The sequence below is a fragment of the Typha angustifolia genome, chromosome 9 (assembly GCF_048772165.1).
Source record: "Typha angustifolia cultivar Huaian chromosome 9, ASM4877216v1, whole genome shotgun sequence".
Taxonomy (NCBI): domain Eukaryota; kingdom Viridiplantae; phylum Streptophyta; class Magnoliopsida; order Poales; family Typhaceae; genus Typha; species Typha angustifolia.
The window spans coordinates 3,517,187-3,539,945 of NC_133247.1; the positions used below are offsets into that span (position 1 = coordinate 3,517,187).

At 37.5% G+C, this 22,759-nt stretch overlaps 4 protein-coding genes across 9 annotated transcripts; 3 read left to right on the forward strand and 1 right to left on the reverse strand.

Annotated features, from left to right (window-relative positions):
* The first annotated feature begins 1,676 nt into the window (after nt 1-1,676).
* LOC140766781 (F-box/LRR-repeat protein At3g48880-like) lies at nt 1,677-6,548 on the forward strand. Of its 6 annotated transcripts, XM_073106422.1 has the most exons (5): nt 1,705-1,781; nt 1,923-2,093; nt 2,213-2,263; nt 4,469-4,842; nt 5,531-6,548. In XM_073106422.1, exons 4-5 carry the CDS (start codon nt 4,487-4,489, stop codon nt 6,138-6,140), a joined length of 966 nt encoding a protein of 321 aa, XP_072962523.1. In that variant the 5' UTR covers nt 1,705-1,781; nt 1,923-2,093; nt 2,213-2,263; nt 4,469-4,486; the 3' UTR covers nt 6,141-6,548. The 6 variants fall into 6 exon arrangements, with proteins under 6 accessions (XP_072962521.1, XP_072962523.1, XP_072962525.1 ...); XM_073106421.1 differs by lacking the exon at nt 1,705-1,781 and having other exon boundaries at nt 1,870-2,093; XM_073106420.1 differs by lacking the exons at nt 1,923-2,093; nt 2,213-2,263 and having other exon boundaries at nt 1,677-1,781.
* Nucleotides 6,549-6,880: 332 nt separating this feature from the next.
* Nucleotides 6,881-9,221, forward strand: LOC140766782 (membrane steroid-binding protein 1-like). The gene is made up of 2 exons (XM_073106426.1): nt 6,881-7,260; nt 8,494-9,221. The coding sequence occupies exons 1-2, from the start codon at nt 6,956-6,958 to the stop codon at nt 8,945-8,947; spliced, it is 759 nt and encodes a 252-aa protein (XP_072962527.1). The 5' UTR covers nt 6,881-6,955; the 3' UTR covers nt 8,948-9,221.
* Nucleotides 9,222-10,247: 1,026 nt separating this feature from the next.
* On the forward strand, nt 10,248-13,657 carry LOC140767431 (glutamyl-tRNA reductase 2). Its single transcript, XM_073107332.1, has 3 exons — nt 10,248-10,722; nt 11,685-11,926; nt 12,111-13,657. The coding sequence occupies exons 1-3, from the start codon at nt 10,488-10,490 to the stop codon at nt 13,242-13,244; spliced, it is 1,611 nt and encodes a 536-aa protein (XP_072963433.1). The 5' UTR covers nt 10,248-10,487; the 3' UTR covers nt 13,245-13,657.
* A 2,878-nt stretch (nt 13,658-16,535) lies between these two features.
* LOC140766497 (stress-response A/B barrel domain-containing protein UP3) lies at nt 16,536-22,587 on the reverse strand. The gene is made up of 10 exons (XM_073105875.1): nt 22,343-22,587; nt 22,150-22,246; nt 20,858-20,985; nt 19,987-20,126; nt 19,775-19,843; nt 19,213-19,351; nt 18,074-18,136; nt 17,928-17,971; nt 17,026-17,155; nt 16,536-16,801 (listed from the first exon to the last, which is right to left on the reverse strand). Exons 1-9 carry the CDS (start codon nt 22,464-22,466, stop codon nt 17,069-17,071), a joined length of 891 nt encoding a protein of 296 aa, XP_072961976.1. The 5' UTR covers nt 22,467-22,587; the 3' UTR covers nt 16,536-16,801; nt 17,026-17,068.
* Nucleotides 22,588-22,759: the final 172 nt, after the last annotated feature.

The window sequence follows — 22,759 nt, forward strand, 5'->3', positions numbered from 1 at the left end:
TTCTCCGCATGGTAGCTTAAGCGGAGCCCGCGGCGACGCGAAAGTTTGGGAGAAGCACTTATGCGGATTCGCGGGTACAGATAGATTGTGCATCAGCGGAAGGCTTTGGGACACGTGGGCGGAATATATTGGTTTATTACGACCTTTTCTTTTCAGGGAACCCGATGCTGGCACCGGGAAGGCAAAGAGTGGTGCTTCTGCGAACCGGATGGTGTGCTGACCACTAAGCATCGGTGCCATTCGGAATATTTCAATTCGGATTTAGTTGAATTCTTAAACTACTCTATATTTTCACATATATTTCTTTATTTATTTTCTTTACGTTTTCATCTTCTCAACTCCCTAATAACTTCTGCCCATATAGATTAAATAAAATTTATCAAATTATTATTATTTATTTTTATATTTCTGAGTCATATAACATAGAACTATGTTACATCTCTTTAATAGAAAAAAATTAAGCATTCGAGAAATTTTATATAGTTAGGACATGAGAATTTAAATGAGAGGTCAGTATTAAATCTATAATGTTTCGAAGATTCCATATTGTGATTATTATTATTAAAATTAATTACACTTTTACCTATCAACTATAGATAATTTTTATTTTTACTTTTCTTTTTTTGCCTCTATGCAACTTGATCTCAATGTTAAATTGTTAATTAAGACAGTGATTATGCTATTTATGTATGATTTTATTTGGCAAAAGAAATAAATAAATATGACTAAAAATACATCTAACATAGGAAGAAAGAAAGAAAATGGTCAATATTTTGGGTCCACGATGATAACGGGGGATAGTGACGATAGTGATACTAATAATGATAGTGATAGTGACTTTTATATTTAGGATTAAAATTAAAAACTAGAAAAAGAAAACAATAGGTCACATTTTTGTATATAATTAAGTAACGTGCTAGGCATGATGAATTTATGATAGAAACTATAATAGTAGACTAATATAAGGACTTATTTGAATATTTTTAGTAGTTAAGAGGTCGAGTTATTGAAGATAAAAAAGTTGAGAGAGTGAAAATGAAATTAGTCTATGGTTAAAGACTTAAAGAGGGGGAGTAAAGTGCAATTTTGCTGGTATGCGTATGAAACGGGTCGGGTTGGGCATCGGCAAATCTTGGTCTCGCTCGAGCCCGACCCAAGAAAATTATTGTGGACACGTGGCACGGATCTAAAGTCTTAATTAACCCGACCCGTACCAGTATAAGGCTTGGGTAGTTGGGTCAGGTTGACGAGCCTAGAGCTCGTCTCGCTTCGAGTCTCTCTCTCTCTCTCTCTCTCTCTCTCTCTCTCTCTCTCTCTCTCTCTCTCTCTCATCACTCTCTCTTTATCTTGACTTGTTAGAATCCAAAGGCCCAGATTTAATCGATCAAGCGAAACGTTCTGGCAAATCAAAAGCTTTCGTAATCGCGTCCAGCTCGGATTACGTAACCTAAATTCCCAAACTTATCCCTCGCTTAAAAGCGCTTTGCTGGTGGGTTAGCTTGGGGTTGTTTGGTAATTTGACAGTTAGTCTAAACAGCCAATGCTTCTGTGTATGCCGTCCTCAGAACAACGCATCTAAGCCACGTGAGCCCGCAAGATGAATTTACCAAAATGCCCATACTTCCTCTTACATGGGTCTTACAAGAGCCCCAAATCTTAGAGGATCTTTCTAGGGGCACTACGATAATTGTGAGATCCAACTCAGCCGGGGTCACGTTAAAGGTAAAATGGTCTTGAGGGATTAATCGTCCGGTTCGATGGTCGAGCGGAGAGAGAGGCAGGTAGGCAAAGGGAGATGAGAATTCTCTTTTTCGCGAATTATTTTTTCCCCCAATTGTTGTAAGATAATATTTCTTATCTTGTGATGAATTTTTTTTCTTCTCTTTTATTGCATTATTTTACTTGGTGCATGCCGTTCGTAGTCAAGATTCAAGCCGTAGTCTGATTGGAGAATAGGATGTGAGACGAGAAAGATAATTTTGGTAGCTTTTCGGAAAATTATTGGGTCCGTGAAGGACTTTTTGTTGGTGGGTTTTCCGGGAATTTGAGTGTTCTTGAGAGGAGGATGCGGGAGGAAGGTTAGAGCGATAAAGGTGATTCCTTTTTGCCTGAAATGTTTGTGATTCTTGTTCCAAGAAAATATCTTTCTCTTGTTACTGCGGTGGCCGATCTTTCTCTGTTTCTCATGGGAAATTTGACTTCTTGATTGTAGGAAGAGGAGGTACACACTATTTCTCTTGATTGTTTTTGAGATTGGAATTTGGTGAGATCCTTTGTCATTGGATGGCTTTTTTATCTTGATACTTGGAAAAGTGAATTATTCATTTGATCTTACTTTTGGAAACACAAGAACTGTATAGTAATGGATTTTCTCGAATCCTGAAATTGGCAATGGTGTTGTGCTTTTGTTCAGCTATTTGTCCCATAGTGGATTATAGGTAGGCTATTGTAGATGTGCGTCTACATACTGATCTTTCTTGGATTCAAGTTCGGGCGACATGATAGAAGGAGAAAACTAGCAGAAGCATGTTGATGTTTGTTCTATCATCAGAATCTTCCAGTGGAGAACTTTGGGTTGTTTGTGTAGGTAATAAGGGAATCGGATAATTACTTGGATGTATTCCACTCAATAAAGTGATTGCAGTTATTCAGGGTAAAAAGGATTCAAAAAGTCAGCCCAAGTAGACAGGAGATGGGCATAAATCTTTGAAATATTCATCTGAAAATTGTAGGGCGTTGGGTATTAAGTTTAGTATAGGGGGAACCCTTGCATTTTTTACTTCAACCGAAACACCCTTATTATCAGATCTCGCGGCAGAGAGCATTGCTCTAGAGGAACAAATGACTTGGAAGTGCTTAAGCTGTTAAACAAGCTATTTTAGACAATCCGATGTAAGTAGAAAAGTATAGAGGTTTTTCCATCTTTTTAGCTTCTCAGCATAGCTTTTAGGTGCTGCATGTTACAGGTTTTCTCCTTGATGACAATACCAATATGTAGACAAAGAGATAAGCATGGTCAGTTTAATCCAATTTCAGTTTGATTTGTTGCATTAACAAGTCATGACTTAAATGCAATGAACAATCAACAAGACCATAATCTCTATTATGCTTTTCACATTGTACCCGTGCATGCCTTCTTAAATATGTTTTCCCACTTCCTAGAGGTCTAGCAATGTTGTTTAGTACTTTAATGCTGAGGTGATCTTTCATACTACTTTGTTCTTCCTTTTCTTTCTTCCTCTCTACCATTTCCCTTGCACTGGATTGGTAATGTAAAGAAGGAAATATCAGAATCTTCCTGACCTCATTTGGAGGTTCTTATGCCTTATATTATATCTTGTTTTGTATAATTTTTGCAGGCTATGTAGTTAGTTGTTTGACTTGGTTGTCCCTATTTGAGTAACCTGTAAATCAGCTTATGCAAAAACCAACTAGATTTTACCTTGGAATGTAAGGTTATGTGATAATTGTAGAAGAATACAAGTATGCCATCTCTAGAGATCGAGAATTGCAATCATAAAATTTCAAAGAGACTAGTAAACCTTTCATCTTGAGTTCTTTCAAACTCCTAAATACTCATGTTTCTTGAGATTGATTAAACAAACGCTCCCCTTGTATCATCTTTCAGTCATAAAACTTGAAAGGCCATATGCAGAGAATTAAATAAATCATTTTTAGCAGCTATGCAACTTAAAATTTTCGTTTTGAAGATAGGCTATGCCACTTAAAATAGGTCTCCACCTTTTTGAAGATTTGATGAAACCTAGCTTAATTTGAATTAAATTTTCTAAATCTAAAATTGACTTCCATTTGGTAATTACATCCAGCCATTTATTAGTTTGGTTGGGCTTCTGTCTTTGCTAATCACTCCAAACAGCAGGGTGAGACTTAAAATTTTCCTTTCTAATTGCCTAATCAAGCAATAACAAAACCAATATTATGGAGCACGAGTTGTCCTTTCCTGATCCAGTTTTGGGACCATTTTAGTCGTCCTTGTTTGTCTCACATGCTTCTTTGAACTTCCACATCCTATATTGCAACCTAAATATGTCAGGGAAGAATTCCCTATACAATCATATTTTAGTCTTGATATCTCATTTTTTATTTTTTCTGCATCTTCCATTCTTCAGCAAACCCGCTTCCTGCTTCCTCATGTGTTGTTTGAAGTCTCTTCTAGCATCATGTTACCTTATTGAATTTGAGCCAATGAGCATATGACGAGATTGACCATTAAAAAACTATTGCATGGTACATATGGTATTTGTCAATCAACCAATTATTTATCACTCTAAACAGTAATATGGCGTAAATTAGGTGAATAACATTTTGCTTCATTGTTTTTCCCCCCTTCTGGTTCTGTATATTCTGCTTTATATTTGTGTGCGTGTTTGTCTTTACACACATAAGTTTCAAATACACTGTAATTATCTTTTATGGACGTCTGATATTGTTCTGTCTTTCGTTGCAGATCTTTGAGTTAGGAAGAATGGGAGATAATAAATCCATTGGAAAAAGATGGGAGGATATGGAAACTGATGTCCTGGTGAAGATATTCAAGGAATTAAACATGGTTGAGTTGGCTCCTGTTTCTCAAGTTTGCCGCTTGTGGCGTCTGGCTTGCTCAGATCCACTCATATGGAACACTCTCGACTTAGGTCTTTTAAAGTCCAATTTTATCCAAACCCGGGCATCACCATATATTTGGGTGGCTGATAGGTCCGACAAGAGGTTGACACGAGTATTAAGGGTTGCAATGGCGCTAAGTCGAGGAAGTGTGACTTCCATGATATTCCATTTTAATTTGTATATGAAGGATGAGCATTTGAGTTACATTGCTGAAAGGTAATTGCCTCATCTGGTTTCTGTTAACAGATAATGCTGTTAACTTATCTCAGATCTGTTTTTCCTTTGTGATAGTTTATGCTTTGCCAGAGGAAACTATAAAAGTTGGAATCTGAACTAGAACCAGATACACATGCTTGAAAGTAGCTTTCTTTTCCTTCTCCTCCTTTCTTTCCTATGATCAGGATTCAGTTGCTTCTCATTAATGAGCTGCCTAAGTTTTATGCCAGCGATGATCTCTCATGTTTCTTCTATAGTTACACTTGAAGCCGGTATGCAGTTTCCTTCTTTACTTACGTCTTCCACTTACCTGTTTGAGAACCTAGAAATTTAGCAGAGAACATTATGATTTTCTTGTTTAACATGATTCACAGTGCATATGTATATCTATATCTAATTGTTGCTAACTCATGATAAATCAGAGGCTGAGCGCTTAATTAACTTATTAGATAGGCACACAATTATGCAGTTACTTCATGTCAAGTAGGCTGTACCTTTTAATTTCCTACAGTTTATACTCCTACTAAGGATAAATATTTAATTGTGCTTGGAAAGGTTTGATCCTCTATAATGCATTACCATTGAAATTGAAATCTGTTACTTAGATTTGTTCTGGTGTTATTTGTACCTGCACTTCATTTTGCATTTAACTGTCTCATTATAACTGATCAGTTATCATTCTACACAGATCCCCTCATCTCAAGCGACTAGTTATGCCAGCTTGGAACCGCATAACCAAGAATGGAATATGCCAAGCTATTAGAAGATGGGGTGAGCTGGAATCCATGACGATGCCTACCATCGCTCATCCACCATATATCATGGAGGAAATCAGCAGGAGCTGCAAGAACTTCTCGGAACTCAAGATCATGGGTACCTTCGATGTGATCTTCGCCTCAACAATTGCTGCTAATCTTCCGAAGCTGAAAGTCTTGAGCCTCCGGTGCTCTAGAATCACAAAGGAAGCGCTCCTGTGTCTACTTAATTGCATGGATGATCTCGAGGTGCTAAATATCTCCCACTGCCTGCTGCTTGAATGCCTCGCACCTACAGGTCGGAAGCAGGTCATCAGGGAACTGGACCACACCATACTCGAGAAGGCTTCAAGGTTACGCGAGTTTTGGCATTGCCAGAGCAGCTCATGCCTTATGTGCCAAAGGATGATCATAGATGAAGGTCTGATGAGGTGGTATCGGTACGAGGAGTGGTTCTGGCGTCTAGATGAGGTGACTTCTCTCGACCTGGGGGATTGCGGCAAGTTGTTTGATGTGGAATGCGAGAAATTTACCGCGTCTTAGATTAGTAAGCGAAGGATGATCACCTTCATTGGTAGGAAGTCATGCAATAACAATTGCACGATTGTTAGCTTTAGTAATCGCGTCTCTTAGCCTGTGCTTCAAATGTTTTCTTGTGTCTCAACAGCATGATTTTGATGATGGTTGTGTGAAAGGGCATGTCACTGGGTGATTTGAGTATATTGGTAGTGCCTGAAACAAGATTATCCAGTATGTAGCTGTACCTATTTTAAGTTGGAAGTCAATTGCCAAAGCTAAAAAAAAGCCAGAAGAGATGTTACAGGCTTGTTTGGATATAATAAATATTTCTCTCTTCCATCTTATAAGGTTTTCAAGTCAAATTTTTTAGAGCAGTATCTTATTATTGTGCTTATTCTTAGAGGCAGGAAAATAAATTACTGGTCACCATAGAAGCAATTACTTTAATATATGTACTTCCATTTGGTAAGGTATTGTTGGTATAAGTTGAATTAATTATTTATCCCAGCAACAAATAAGTTTTTGGGCACTTAATGAGTGTTTACTGTAAATTTGGTAAATAATTTAATTTAATCTTGTTTAGTATTTTCGAACCTTAATTGACCAAAGTATGTTACTGCTATTTCTGTGCCTTTTCATTTTCAGGGGCATCTCCGTCCATTAGCATGGAAGGGAGGACAATTTTATTAACAAATAAAGCTGGTTAGGATTTACTCAAATAATTCGTATTTATTTAACTACAAAATGCAGCTTATTGGGTAATTATTGCGTAATTTTTGTCTAACAACAATCTCCCAACTCCCGTACCTAGAGAGAGAGAGAGTGAGAGAGGGAGAGAGATGGGGGTGGTGGAGCTATGGGAGACGCTGAAGCACGGGATCACAGCCTACACCGGCCTCTCTCCGGCAGCATTATTCACGGTGGTGGCGGCGGCCGCTGCCTTCTACTACGTGGTGTTGGGGTTCTTCACGTCGCCGCCGCCGAGGAAGCGAGATACGGAGCTCGAGGACATGGAACCCCTCCCGCCTCCCGTCCAGCTCGGTGAGATCACCGAGGAGGAGCTCAAGGTCTACGATGGCTCTGATCCCAAGAAGCCACTGCTCATGGCCATCAAGGGCCAGATCTATGACGTCACACAGAGCAGGTCTTTAACCTATCTTTATCGGATCATACTTTAGGGTTCTTTTTTTTTCTAGGGTTTGGAGCCGTGGGCTACCAATTCGTTTTCTAAGGGTGGTAATCATCATTATTGGGTTTCTTCGTATGTTATAAATTTCTCACGTCTTATTTTTTGAATTTAAATCTAGTGGTTATATTGACGGGCTACTCCGTTAGAGTGTATTAGTGGGATTCCATTATTTAGGAGTTTTGCATAGTATTAAATTTTGCGAGTTTAGATCCATTCTTTTCAAGCTTGGCATCTTATTTTTCTATAAAAGATATCTTATCTTGGAGGATTTCACCTTCTGAATTATAAGCTGGACCAAGTTGTTCTCTGCACTGCAGTAGCCCAAATTAAACTTGCGACCATTTTTGCCGTATACCTAATGCTGTCTGTGGACTGTGGAGATGTCTAAGAACTCAGTCCAAAGGCTTAAACTGCATAAGAGTTATTCTGTTTTCGTATGCTATGTGATGGATTGGTAGATAGACCATTTCAACAGCATGATGTTACGTTAGACGGCCCCTTTTTGTTGGATTATGAAGTTCAAGACTCGACGTGGTTGTATGTATTTTCTAAGTAAGAATAGAAGTCAAAAGTCCACATGCAGAATTAAGAACTAACCTTTTTCTCTTGAAGAATCTTAAGTATGCAAATTCTTCATGCTTATTTGTCAGATTATATAGAAAGAAAAATTTAAATACATTAGTGTAATTTTCTTTTTTCTGATTCTTTATATCAATATACGTTGTGGGCTTTGTTACTTTTCTAATCTAGTGAGATGACATCTACAGGAGGTTGGATCAACATAGTCTTGTCTGTGCTTTATTTCCAAAAAATTACAATAACTTTGATATCTTTCATTGCGTTGTACTAATTAAGGTTGCAACTGCTATATATTTTTTTTGTTGGGTTTCCTTTTAGATAATTTATCATTACTATGTGTAATGTGAATGTAGAAAGAAATCTGTGGTTGGGTTATTTCAAATGATCGTTTCTACTAGCTTGTTGATTCTCAAACTGAAGTTGCATCTAGTTCTAGCATTTTCATGTTTTTTTTTTCTTTGTCATAGATGACCTATTTCTTTCTGATAAAACTCAGCTTGCACATGGTACCATGCTATTTATCTAGAGCCCATACAGGGCAGTTGATGATTTAAAAGTTATCTTCCAAGTAATCATTTTATCTTTGTTTTACCATTTGCCCTTTTGCAGGATGTTTTATGGCCCTGGTGGCCCATATGCATTATTTGCCGGTCGAGATGCTAGTAGAGCATTAGCCAAAATGTCCTTTGAAGAAGAAGATTTAACTGGTGATATCTCAGGCCTTGGACCCTTTGAGGTTGAGGCCCTGCAGGACTGGGAATACAAATTTATGAGCAAATATGTGACGGTTGGAACAATCAAGAAATCTGTCCCTGTGAGAGAGGGGGATGCTAGCAATTCTGTAGAAACATCGGCAAGAACTGTTGATACCAGCACAACAGAAATTCAAGTATTGCCTGCTGCAGAGACAAAGGATGATACTCCAACAAGCCATGTCGATTCTGAGAATAAGGAAACAAATACAGATGATAGACCAAGAGACCTTGATGAGGAAGCCAAACCTTATGCTAGAGCAAAGGAGGTTGAAGTGGAGTCTACTGCAGATGAAGGCTCCAAAGAGTAAGTTCAAAACTACCGTTTCCTTGCAGCCAGCCAGGAGTATCATACAGACTGACTCATGCTGCTTTTTGCCGATCATGCCCGAGACTCGCATATATTAGTTAGCTAAGTAGGTGTATCATATATGATATACTGTAAGGGAACTAGGGAATATATACCCTGTAAAGGATATAATACATGCTGTGTTTTCAAATTCTGTAATAAGGTGCTGTTGGCCTCCTCTGATACTTGTGGCGATTGCATTGTTATGGTATGCTGATGCCTCGTATTATAACTTCCGTATGAGCATGTTGATTCATTGTTTCTCTCCATTATTTAAATAATCTTGGTTTGTTTAATGATCGATTAATGTGATGCCTCATATTATAACTTCGGTATGAGCATGTCAACTCATTATTTAAATGATTTTGGCATGTTAAAAGATTGATTATTGTTTCAGAATTACTTATAATATGTCATGACTGTTCATGGAGCCGATTGTTTTACAAGTCAATGCTTTCTCATACATGTTTGTTAGCTTTGTTAAATAAATCCTCATCAGAAGATACCTCCGGCAATCAATTAGTAGCTGCTGGATTTAGAAACAAGAAAATAACACTTCAATATTCAAGTATATGCTACCATTTCAAGTGCATCGAAATAATATCAAGTGATTTGGTAATTAAACTATTCTAAAAAAAACATCTTTAATTCTTGACCTTATATAATCTCGAAGCAAAGTTCAACTTTACAGCTTAATATGTGCGTCAGGCTGTAAAGTTGAACATCTTTTCTCAAAAAATATTCAACTTTTTACATCGCAGCCACACATTAAGGTGCAAAAAGGTTACAAGACAAAAAAACTTTCTCTGTCTTCTAAAAAAATCCCGAGTAGAATATAGCATCTCTTGTTCACACTCCCAAAGTATCTAAAAACCAACTAAATATTAATTTTCTTCTTCCTTTTTTCTTCTCAATTTCATGTCAACCACAAGCACAACCTACTCTCGGTCAATTTAACGTGGGCCCAAAAAATAGTTTGAGGCTAGAGGAGATCAAAAAGTGTGGCTGGCATGCCGACACGTCATCTTTCTAAGAACAAAATTTTTCCACCTCTGATTCTCTCATCCTTCTCCCCCTTTATTTTTGTTCTTCTGAACACAAGCCCAAGGAAATCTCGATAGAGGAAGGAGATAGATAAGGATAGGGGAGTGTGGATAACTCGAGCAAGCCCAACCAATGAGAATCCAAAGAATAGCATAACCCTCAATTGCCCAAATCTCACCCCAATAAACCACCCAAATGGCACCACCCCACCACTGGGTCCCATCCACCCTCCAACAACTACCTTCTCTCCCACCCACGCCTCTTACTCTTCTCTCTCCCTCTCTCTCTCTCTCTCTCTTTCCCCTCAAGCCACCGGAGTCGAGAAAAGAGAGGAGAGAGAGAGAAGAATTAAACAAGCGATTCCTTCCACTCTCCCTCTCTTGGGATTCATACTAACTTCTCTTTGTTTCCCTTTGGCTGTGAAGTTTGCGATTTGGGTTTTCATCTCGTGCTAATCCATGGCGGCCGTGAACGGATTGGCCACCGCCTTCGGCGGTGTAAAGGTGGCGCCTCTGGCACGGAAGGGATCGTTGGGGTTTAGGGTCGGGACCGAAATGCCGGCTTGCATTGGGGTTCCGAGAGGAGCTCTAAGGAGGAGCCCTCGCTGCGAGGCCGGGGTTGATCTGGAGGAGAAGACGGCGGCCAGGGCATCGAGCGCCACCGCGCTCGAGCAGTTCAAGATCTCTGCTGACCGTGAGTACCTCTTCCAGTCTTTCGTTGTGTCGCATTGTGAACTGGGTGATGCGCATTTGTGCTTAGTTTAGGCGGGGGTCTTGCTATCTTTTGCAATCGATTTTCGATGGACATCTATTATACCTTTAATGTCTTGGGAATCGCGGTTGATTAATGTAGTCGGTAGAACGTTCTTTCATCGGCAGAGGATGAATTCGCCGGGTATAGATATCATCATAAATGATCACTGACTGTACTAATAACAATGATTCGTTCGTCTGGTGGAAAATTGCAAATGGTCATGGCTTGCCCTTTATATTCCCATTGGCAGAACATTTTTGCAACTTATAGATTGAAAAGTTATTTATCCTTTCTTGACAATTTTATAGAACATTCTCATTCCTTTGGCGTTCTGTAGGCAATTAGTACCTTAAATTCTAACTGATAGTTGTCCAATAAAGGGGGAAAAAAGAGAGAGCGTGCTAACTGGTAGAAGCATCTAGGGTGGCAATGGTAACATGTTCCTTTTCCTTCTTGAATCTTCTATGCTTTTCTTTTTAAATTTATTATATACTCCTTATGTCTTCTTGGGTTACATAGGTATCAATAAATTATGAAGTATAAACCTGCTAATTGGTGGGATTCTCCTTAAGACAGACTCATCATATGCCATTTCAACTATTGTACCTAATTATTAGTTGATTAATAGGAAAATCAATCGAATATATATAACAATGAATTATGAATACTGTGATACTTTTAGTTGTACATACATTGTATGTGTTGTGGCTTGACTGCTTGCATACCATGGGTGTTTTTCAAGGCATTGCTACATTGATTAGGATTTATCATATATCTTTACTGCCTTTATGCAAGCCTTCTTATACTTGCTAAGTTGCTTCTATTATTACGGTACAGCTTCCTGACAATTGTTTCAAGATATCTCTCACCATATTATTGTTCTTTGATATAAATCCTATCAGGATACATGAAAGAACGGAGCAGCATAGCTGTTATTGGTCTTAGTGTCCATACAGCGCCAGTGGAGATGCGTGAAAAGCTTGCCGTTCCAGAGGCACAATGGCCTCGTGCTATTGGAGAGCTCTGTAGCTTGAATCATATAGAAGAAGCTGCTGTCCTTAGTACGTGTAATAGGATGGAGATATATGTGGTGGCTCTGTCTTGGAACCGCGGAATTAGAGAAGTAATAGAGTGGATGTCCAAGGTAAGTAGTTCTAAATAAAGTAATAACTAGTATGATGTTTCTCATATAGATTTGCTTTTTTCCTAGCCACCTCCCATTTATAGTGAAAGAAAATTGTACTCTAATCAAGGTATTGAATGATACATTACCTTGTGGTGATTTTTCTTTTCAATCTCCATTGACTTATTTTACTATGTTTCCACAGACAAGTGGAATTCCTGCTTCTGAGCTCCGAGAACATCTATTCATGTTGCGTGATAGTGATGCTACACGGCATTTGTTTGAAGTATCAGCAGGGCTTGACTCTTTGGTCTTGGGAGAAGGACAGATCCTTGCACAGGTCAAGCAGGTCGTTAGAGTTGGACAAGGTAGTGGTGGATTGGGGAAAAACATTGATAGGATGTTCAAGGATGCAATCACAGCTGGAAAACGGGTTCGTTGTGAGACTAACATATCATCAGGTGCAGTTTCTGTTAGCTCAGCAGCAGTTGAGTTGGCTCTGATGAAGCTTCCAAAGTCCCAATGCCTTTCTGCTAGAATGCTGCTGATTGGTGCTGGCAAGATGGGGAAACTTGTTATCAAACACCTGGCGGCAAAAGGATGCAAAAAGGTTGTGGTTGTAAACCGTTCAGCAGAAAGGGTAGAGGCTATTCGTGAGGAATTGAAAGATATCGAAATAATTTATAGACCTCTTACTGAGATGCTTTCGTCTGCTGCTGAAGCTGATGTTGTGTTCACAAGCACGGCATCTGAGACGCCACTATTTTTGAAAGAGAATGTTGAAGTTCTGCCTCCCGTCAGTGAGGTTGTTGGGGGTGTAAGGCTTTTCATTGATATATCTGTTCCTAGGAATGTCGGATCCTGTATATCAGGTCTTGGAAACACACGAGTATATAATGTTGATGATCTGAAAGAAGTTGTGGAAGCCAACAAGGAAGACCGGCTAAGGAAAGCCATGGAAGCCCAAACAATCATCACTCAGGAACTGAAACGATTTGAGGCATGGAGGGACTCACTTGAGACTGTTCCTACCATCAAGAAATTAAGATCTTATGCTGATAGAATAAGGGCTTCAGAGCTTGAGAAATGTCTGCAAAAGATTGGCGAGGAGTCTCTGACAAAGAAAATGAGGAAGGCCATTGATGACCTCGGCAGTGGCATAGTCAACAAGCTTCTCCATGGCCCTCTGCAGCACTTGAGATGCGACGGCAGTGATAGCCGAACTCTCGATGAGACCCTCGAAAACATGCATGCACTCAATAGGATGTTCAGTCTTGACACTGAGAAAGCGATAATGGAGCAGAAGATCAAAGCTAAGGTGGAGAAAGCTCAAAGTTAAGCTTATACAAGAATCGGATAATCCATCACTACATAACGAGAGGTTTTCTGTTTCTCTCTGCGCATCCTCCTAATTCATCTATGTCGAAATGTCTGAACATTCTAATTCCCCAGAAGTTTGCATCTTCTAAAGTGTCAATAAGAGGACCTCACCCTCTCACCAACCTATTCACCAAAGTGAACTGCATCAGGTGGCATTTCCCTTTGGAGAGAGAATGCAAAGGTAGATAATCTTCTTGTGGTTGGTGTTGTATATTATGCATATGCATTTAGTCTTTCGGATTTTTTGTTTCGACAACACAAAGGTCAAACTCTATCTGCTATGGCAGTGTGTAATATTACTTCACTCTTTGTACCGATATTCTTAACATTTGCTTTTGAAGTGGTTATACCTGTTTAAAGAGGTTTTATAGAGCTGGAACTTATATTGTGGTTCATTATTATGTTCTACTGCTCTGGTTTTAAGTTTATCCAGCTATATCGTCGTTTGGTTTTCTCTACTTGACATATCCATTAGAACCCAAAGCAAAAAGTTTAAGATGGTCTTAACTGGTTTGTCGACCAATCCTGAGCTGCCACGTACCCCAACTAATCATAATTAGGTTGATTAGTGTTCATCAGACAATTAATCCCTACAAATTTACTTTGCCAGGTCCTCTAATTTGGCTAGAGTAGCAGGGACCCTTGGTGAGATCTCCCTGTATGCTTCAGGGTAGACTTCAGATCAAATGACTGCCAATAAATTGCAATTAAGCCCTTCGTAAAAGGATCGTGAGTGGTTGTTAAAAGTCAATATCCTCTTCTTGAGGCTCATTACTTATATAATTATTGCATATATTCCATCAATTTATTCTATACGATTGTAAGAGTTGAAGACTATGCATCAATAGTTCAATACGTTTGGGGAGGTATTTCACAGAGTTGACCCCAAGGAAAGCTAATCTAACCTGGGGTATGGAATCTTGCGTACATGTTATTCTAATGCTTAGCAGGACATACTTGATGATAAAAGAAGTCAACTGCTTACCTGTTACATCTCTAACTTGATTTGACAAAAATATATGCATATATATATATGGGTGAAGTCAATTAAACTTCTTCTTTTTTTAACTCTAATATTTCTAAATAATGAGCTGGTGACCAACCCTCTAGTCCAATCCCAGTACACAATTCCATCCCTCTCTGTTCACATCAGTGATCATCACCATTCTCTGAGCAATAAGCTAGATATAAAAATGACTATAGTATTCTAACAACACATTGTACACAAAAGTTTTCCTTTTCTTTTTTCCTTTACCAAAAAAAAAAAAATGGTATGGATATTGACTCTTTGTGCTGCTTGTATGGTATTGAGCATTGAGGTGGAATATTCTATGCATATTTCTCAAGATGCTAATTTCTTGTAGATATTAAATTAATTTCTGAAAAAAAAAATTAACTGGGAGATGTACTATCAAGAAAAGTCTAAGCTTGATTTTCTCTTTTTCTTCCTTGTGTACTTTCTAAATTGTATACCAATTTCTGTCTTAATAGAATTTTTAAATAAACAGATGAAATGACCATGATGATAATAAATAAGCAGCTTTGATAACAATCTTAGCCACTAGACTATTGACCAGAACATTACATTACTGGTCCTAACCCAACTATCCATTCAATTGCATATAGTTCTCTGCCAGGATGGTCCATCATTATGTGTGTGATATTTGTATCAATTTCATCATCAAAGTCTTAACAAATGCCATGCAGAGTAAACAAATATACTCCACTGGGGTCATCCAGTCACCCTCTTCTAAAATAAACGTCAGATTTGAGATTTTGGACCGTGCTGATATGAATAATCTGCAAGGACTATGATCAATATCTTAAATGGATGGAGATTATAAAAACCAACATATTGCCTAGATGAAGCCAAATGGAAGTAGAGCATATGCATCACCTATGTTTTTAGTCAACACTCAACAACCATTTGACAGTGTTCTCCAATCTGGCATAATAATGACTTCCATTTGTTTCAAAATTAGCCAAAACTAACCTCCTTAGATGTTTATATTCATTAGAAGAAACCAAGTGGAAGAAGAAACTAGTAGATAACAAGTGGAAGGACATATTGGTACACTTGAAGAGAAGTTAAATATGCATAGTATAGGAGACAGACAGAGAGAGAGAGAGAGAGAGAGAGAGAGAGTCAATATACACCTCTCTAAAAGCCTTTAGGCCAGCCATGCTACATTCAACCTTGCTCTCCTTCCCTCTCCCTCCTTTACAAGCCTCTACTTTGTTGTCTTGTACTTCTTCTTTTTCTCTCTCAAGTTAGAGACATGAGATTCCAAAAGTTTATGCTACAATCCAGAGTACTCTTCCTTGTATCACTACTACTTATATCACAGTATAGCAGCTTCAGCCATGGCAGGAGAATTATGAGCAGAGAAGTTGCGAGGAGGCGGGGCGGGGACTCGACGTCATCCATGGGTGAATTCTCCAACGTATCATCTTCCCAAGAACCCAACAATGATGACGATGAATTCAGCGCAATCTATGGTGAATCGAAAAGGTTGGTGCCTCAGGGTCCAAATCCACTGCACAACTGATCAGGTTTTATATTAACAGTGTTGTTTCTTCTGCTAAAGAGATTAAAGAGTTTTGTTGCAGCTTATATGCAAATTATACTTGACGATGTAATTGTTCTGAGGATCTGCTGCAGTTGGAAGGCAAATTATATAGTTTAGCTCCTTTCTTTCTCTAGATATTTTTCATAATGGTTAATTTCACATGAAGGTACTTTATACATCTACATATATCTATATATTTGTCACAGAAAAGTAGTACTCATGCAATTTGAGTAATTCACCATAGGAAGTTGAAGAAAATTTCTTTTCTTTTCCAATCCAAGGACGACATATTAGAATAAGGCAGGCAAAGATTGAGAGGTTTTATCTTTTAGTATATAAGAAAGAAAGTTTCAGTTGGCATTTTGTATCAATTAAAGAAATTAAGTGGATGGAGAAGAACAAGAAGGGTTCTAGGGGATAGTCTCAGTAGCTCACAATGCTGACTAGATTTTTGTTCCTCCATTGGAATAAATCAAGGCTTGTGGGATATTTTATTCTTCCACTGTGTGAGAGAAGTGGGGAAACTTTGCTTGGCTTTTGCCGTGTTAAACAATTCACAGAAGCAAACAAAATAATCAAGCTTTTAAGCGATTCTCTGTTTTTCTTTCTACAATTTATCAAAGAAAGACAAGCCTGAGAGAATCACCAAATCTCCCAACATAGTGATGGAACAAACCAACAATAATGGAGTGTATCTACTTGTACACATCTGCAATTGTATGAAAAACTTTTTACATATCAACAGATGAAACATGGGTCGATACAAAAACGTATATATTTGCACTGGAAATCCAAACGTCTTCAGCTCTTTGCTGTTCAATGTGGGACTGAACAATTTTTACAACAAAAAATGAGATGACCAAGAACACAAAGAGGAATTAAACAGGATGGTTACTCCTCGGATCATTGCAAAAACCCACGAGTGAAGGTCAAGCTGCATAATGGCCTGCACAGTTTGGATTTGTTTATCAGAAGCATCTACCCAATAGTGAAACATTTACCAGCTAGTACCATGGATGAGATATCCATAGAAGAGAAACATTTATCAGTTAGATTATGAGCTTTGCAAATAAGGATAGTTATGTGCTACCACAAGGTTGTAACGTTTTCGGTTAACATTTTACTCAAAATACTTTTCGTCAACATTATCACTTCCATATTTATAACCACCTGGTCAGTTATAAGCACCGCGAAAAAAAATGGTGGATCCACACTACATCAACTCAGTGCCCACAGGATCTACAGCAAAATGTAGTAGAAGAGCTTTTCTTGTGATTGGATGAACCTTCAACCTCCACATCTGCATTATGTTAATGTGAGAAAAGTTACAAAACATCTATGAGAAATAATTCTTTTAATCCTCAAGAAATTCCAAATGGTACAAGATAAGATTGATGGATGATGAGGAACTACGTCTTAGTCATCTCAATTAAGCAAAATATATGCCTTTGCAGAGACCCACAATGATCATCTGATTGTTGCACAGTGTTATTCATGCTTTTCTGAATTAACATGACACAGTTACAATGATGAAAACAAATCATATCTAGGTGTACAATTAGTCTATGAAGTGTTACAACATGTTTGGATCCTTCTGTTGCTAGATCTACGAGATGCACTAAAACCAGTAGATGAAGGATAACACTAGATATCTGCAATAGAAACCGGTCTAGAATCATCCAAACGATTTTAATTTTCCAGTAACACTCTGCCACAAAATCATATATACAAAGTGCATTGTCAGACCAATTTCTGGTATTGTTGTCCATATATTTCTAAAGGAATCAAACAAAACTGTGGCAAATTTACAACTGTAGAAATGCATGAAGTAAAAGATTCCAACAAATAACTCGGTGGTTTAGGTGGACATCACATATAATTAGAAATCTATGAGATATGAACTAAGTTTAATGAGACAAGAGCAGCCAAAAGGTTCTAACTGTCTTGTCATGTCATGTGATGGTTGCTCATGCAATACCAAAAATAGAGTTCACTGAGCGATCACATCAAACACAATGCAATAGTATAGTCTAGAAACTAAATGAGATAATTGAATATTAAACATCTCTTACATCTCTATACTCTGTGCTCTCCCTGAATAACTTGAAGTCCTCAACTGTAAAAAATAAAAGCACAAAAGGAAGCAGCAATTTATAATCATGAACAAGAGGAATTTGATCTATTCTGTAGAGCCAATTAGTCATGTCAGAATACTTACATGATGGAAAGCGTATAACTGCCGCATGAGTATATTCACTGTCCACATGGTTGAGATTATGACCTGATAAAATATCAGATTCTAAAAACATCAGCCTGATATACATATTTCTTCATTCCTCAAGAAATAATCTGAAAGAAAGGTGAATACTACATTAACATTTGTGAACTTTCAAGCGATATACCAGTTCTGAGTCTACCAAGCATTTGTTCAAATAAATATTGCTTAAAGAAAGTTGAAATCAAAGGAAAGGACGCAAACAATATCACACAAATTACATAAATACACATATGGTGAACACACTTATAAAGTATTATGGATATCTTATAGTATTTGAATGTCCTGTTTAGGCTATCGTACCGTATAGCTTCTTTTACCAATTAATTGGGCCCAAAATATAAAACAGGAGATTCATTTTGCTTTATCTTTCTTTTCACCTTAAAGGGTGCAGGAGCATGAAAGAAACGCTCATAGACTAGACCATTGGGTCGAAGAGCATAAGTTTGATAGATAAGCCTAATATTTGGACATGCACAAAGGAGGATATTCACTTCACTGGTAAAGAGTGCTAATTTTATTGAAATATAAGGTGTCTTAATATGGAGGGGAATGCAAGAAAATGATGTGGGAGGAAGTAGTAACAAAAGAGATGACCACTTAATCTTATAAAGGACCTTATCTTAGATAGAGCTGAAGGGAAGAGAAGAACCCAGATAACCAAACCCAAAAATAGTTTGCACTAACGATCTTCTGTTGTTTAATGTGTTTTGCTGGTTTCTATATATTAGTTAGTAAAAAAAAAGGCACAGCTGCATAAGCCTTCTTGCCTGATGGACCATAAATCTGAGGACTAATTTGGCCCAATTAAGATTCATGTGCTTGCTTGAATGAATCCTCATCTAGCAGGAAATGATGATTAAAGGGCCAAGCTTATTGCAAGAAAAGAGCTTGCCCAGCTAATAGCATGAACTCTGATGCTAGTGGTAGGCCTAGAACAGGTGCAGCAATCGGTTATCAGGAAAAAGTAAGCAGGGAGAAACATTTTTCATTAGATTTGGGAACATAAAGCCATAAAGCGAACTAAAATTCAGGATAGGAAGCAGTAGATAAAACAACAATAAGTTGATTATTTGTCATACCTAATGTCGCCTGAACTATAAAGGATTTAAATTGTTCAATCAAGTTCTGAAGAGTAGCTAATGCATCTTCTACAGCTTCTCTAGAAGCAGTCTCCAAGATGGACATCAAGACAAGACACTCCACACCATAGTTGAATTCCTGGTTTGATAAAATCATAAAATAATAAAACATTATTCTAGATGCTACCAATGAAGTTATTCAGAATATTAACACAATTCACAATGGAATAACAAACATAGTTAAAATAGTTCTTAGTTCTATGTCTGAATAACAAGATTCAGAAAAAAAAGATTATCTTGGGACAAGCTTGGCGACCAAATTTTAATCAAGTAAATTTGAAAAGGAAAAAAAAGAAGTGAATCATCAACTGCAGATATATGTACTTTTGAACTGCAAAAGAATAACTGAAGAAAAAATTGTTGAACATAACTTACTGATATTGAAGGTATTAAGCAAAACCTAACTCAATCACTTATTCCAAATTCATACAGGACTTAAACAATGCTGGAATTAAATTAAACAGATATTTTATCTCTGAAGAGTTCAGCTCCGTTGGTCTACCTCTCCCCTCCGAAATATAGGAAGAATATCATCTTCTACTTCAGATTCATAATCCACAGAGATTGAGGCCTGGGTCCAAACATTTATACCTTATAAGTACAAGTACGCATTAAACAGTTATAAGAATGATGATAATTGTACTTATTCAAGTAACCAGAGATGACACTAACAGAGATTAAGAACTGGAAAGGTGATTACATGGTGAGTCGTACATAGGAAAATGGCGACACGTGCTCCTTGAGAACTTTAGAGTAGTAAGAGTTACTGTAGAACTTGACAAGGTCTTCCTTTTTCTGGAAACGCATATATACTACATGGCTAAAGTTATCAATGTTTGGTTCTTCTATACGTCCTGCGAAATAACATGTTCACATAAATATTGTACCTATCATATGTCTACGCCTAATTGTGACAAATAGAAAGTAAAACATTAATCTGCTATCACAAAATTATGAATGCCTGAAGAAATGTTTCTCCAGTGGAATTTATACTCTCAAATGAGTATGAATTTTACAAGACTAGCAAATATAATTGTAGAAGCATCAACCCTGTAAAGATGTATAAATCCTAATGGATCGAGGTACATATCACTAAATGACTGGATTCCTTAAATAATGTTACTGACAATTTCATCAATTGAATTTGTATCATATTAACAAGGATTGTTTTAAGCACCTCTGGCCAGATGAAAAAAGCTTTTCTCTTGATCCTCTGGAAGTACTTTCATGCAACCAAACACTGCCCATTCTTTTCACCTCTATAGATTATCATTAATTCCTCTAAGCACAAATATCTTCCAAAATGCTCATATTGCAAATAAAGCAAAAAAAAATTAATTAATTAATAAGTGCAAAATAGCCATGCAAAGTTGCAACTTATAACTAAGTACATCCATCTGTGTTTGCAACTCTGCCGCAATGCAGAGTATACCTTTGCAAATAGAGTAAAATAAAAATCCTAACACAATAAGACAATCATGATAGCGTTGCATAGTGTAGCCACTTTGCAGGATATAATAACATTTAGTATGAGCCAATATCTGTCAAAAACAAAAATCAGACAAATCAAAGATACAAGTCTCACCTAATGATATAGCAAGTATTCCTCTCATCTGATACTGACATGTATACAAATAATCAAGCATGTCTTTTTCTTCAACATCACTTAGATCTGGCTTTGCTTTCAAAAGAAAAATATGCTCCACAATGTTTCTGCCAAAGGTAGCTGGTTAGACTTTCCATAGCATATGAGCATGTAGCAAGGTTCATCATTTTTGAAAACACCATGAAGCATTGAAGCTAGATAGGTGTTGAATTTTCATATTTCCATTCAGGAAAGCAAAGTCAAGGATCAGACGGGCTGACACTGCCATGCACGAATATCAAGGGCAAGATGTACTTAGCAAAGTAAAGATAACCCACGCCATAGATCATACACGAACGGAAACATCAGTACCCCTATACTTTCTATTGCATCAGCACTCAACAACACAAAGCTTCAACAACTTAAACGACAAAGCATTAAATGGTAAGAGAATAAAAAAAGTAAAGAGAAAACTATAAATAGAAATAAATCAAGAAAGGGTTTCAGCATAAGAATATGTATGAAAGAGTACCAGAAAAATGTGCAATTTGATGATATTTGACTTGGGAAAACAATGAGCAGATAAACCAGGTGGAGAGCATGAGAAAAGTTATAGCTTTACCAAGTCACCTGTGTTAAAGTGTAAGGTTATTATGACTCATTAACCAAAATATGTTTCATCCCTTTTACCAAAACAGGTATTTTAGCAAATGAAAGGGAGAAAAACTTAAGAAGTTCAAAAAAGTATAAGTCGCTATTGGAATTTAACAAAACTATATGGATGACAATATAAATGCAAAATGAGCCAAGAGGGTCAGCATTTTCACTTGCTGCTGTATTTCCCATCCTTTTAATCATTTGTTCTCTGTATTTCCCATTCTTTTAATCAATTGGCCATGCCAAGCCCATTAATTGAAACCGTAGAACACCTTTTCACAAGAGATGATCAAATTCCATTATAATCAATAAGCTCTTTGTGGTGAACTGGGCATATCTATCTTTGGCTACAACAAGCAAATAAAATCCTGAAACGCAAGTCTTACAATATCCGTATCTGAAATACCACCTACCAATACATTTTCGGATGAGACTAAACGATAAACATCTCAATAAGTTCAAGCCACAACATGATATAAAAATTCCTGAATCTTTCTCGTTATCTTGATGGTGCACCAGCAAATACGAAAAGATCAAGAAAACGGTTCAGAACTCCAAACAAAGAGCTCACATAAAGCTACTTCAGTAGTTAAATTACTAAGACAATTAATGTCGAAACCCCGAAAAGCTCGCACCTTTTCTTGACGATTCCGCTATCAGGTGAGCCATTATTGGAGCTGAATCCATCGCTAGCTGCGAGAACCTTTCTCCCGCAATCCCGCCATCGAAAAGCTGGACCAGGAACAAGCAATTCTTAAGCTAAGAATCCGTTCACTGTTCCTCTACTGGCGAAAGTATCAATGAAAACCTAAATTTAGGCAAACTTACAGTGGACAGATCTTTTCCGGCGGGGAAGCAATCCAAGAGAGGAGAAACCGGAAAGCAATGAGCAATTCGGAGCTAGGGTTCCAAGCAACGGGGAGACAGGGAGGAATTGAGCAAAGATAGGCATTGCGAGACAATAAATAGGCTATTTCCCGAAGGATCCCTTCTTTGCTCTGCTTTTCCTCTGTTTTGGAGCGCTCTGTGTTTTTTTAAAGGGTGCTAAAAAGCGAGAAAACTTCGAGATTTTAGAGGCGCAACGGGTGGCAGAGGTGTTCCTTTTTTTCTTTTTCACGGTTCGTCCTTATATTTCTTATATTTATATTTTGAGCTTATTATATCGGACTTTATTGTAAAAAACACTTCATCACCTTCTTTCTTAGAGATAAATTTAAAATAGAGGGATCAGCATATAAATATTAG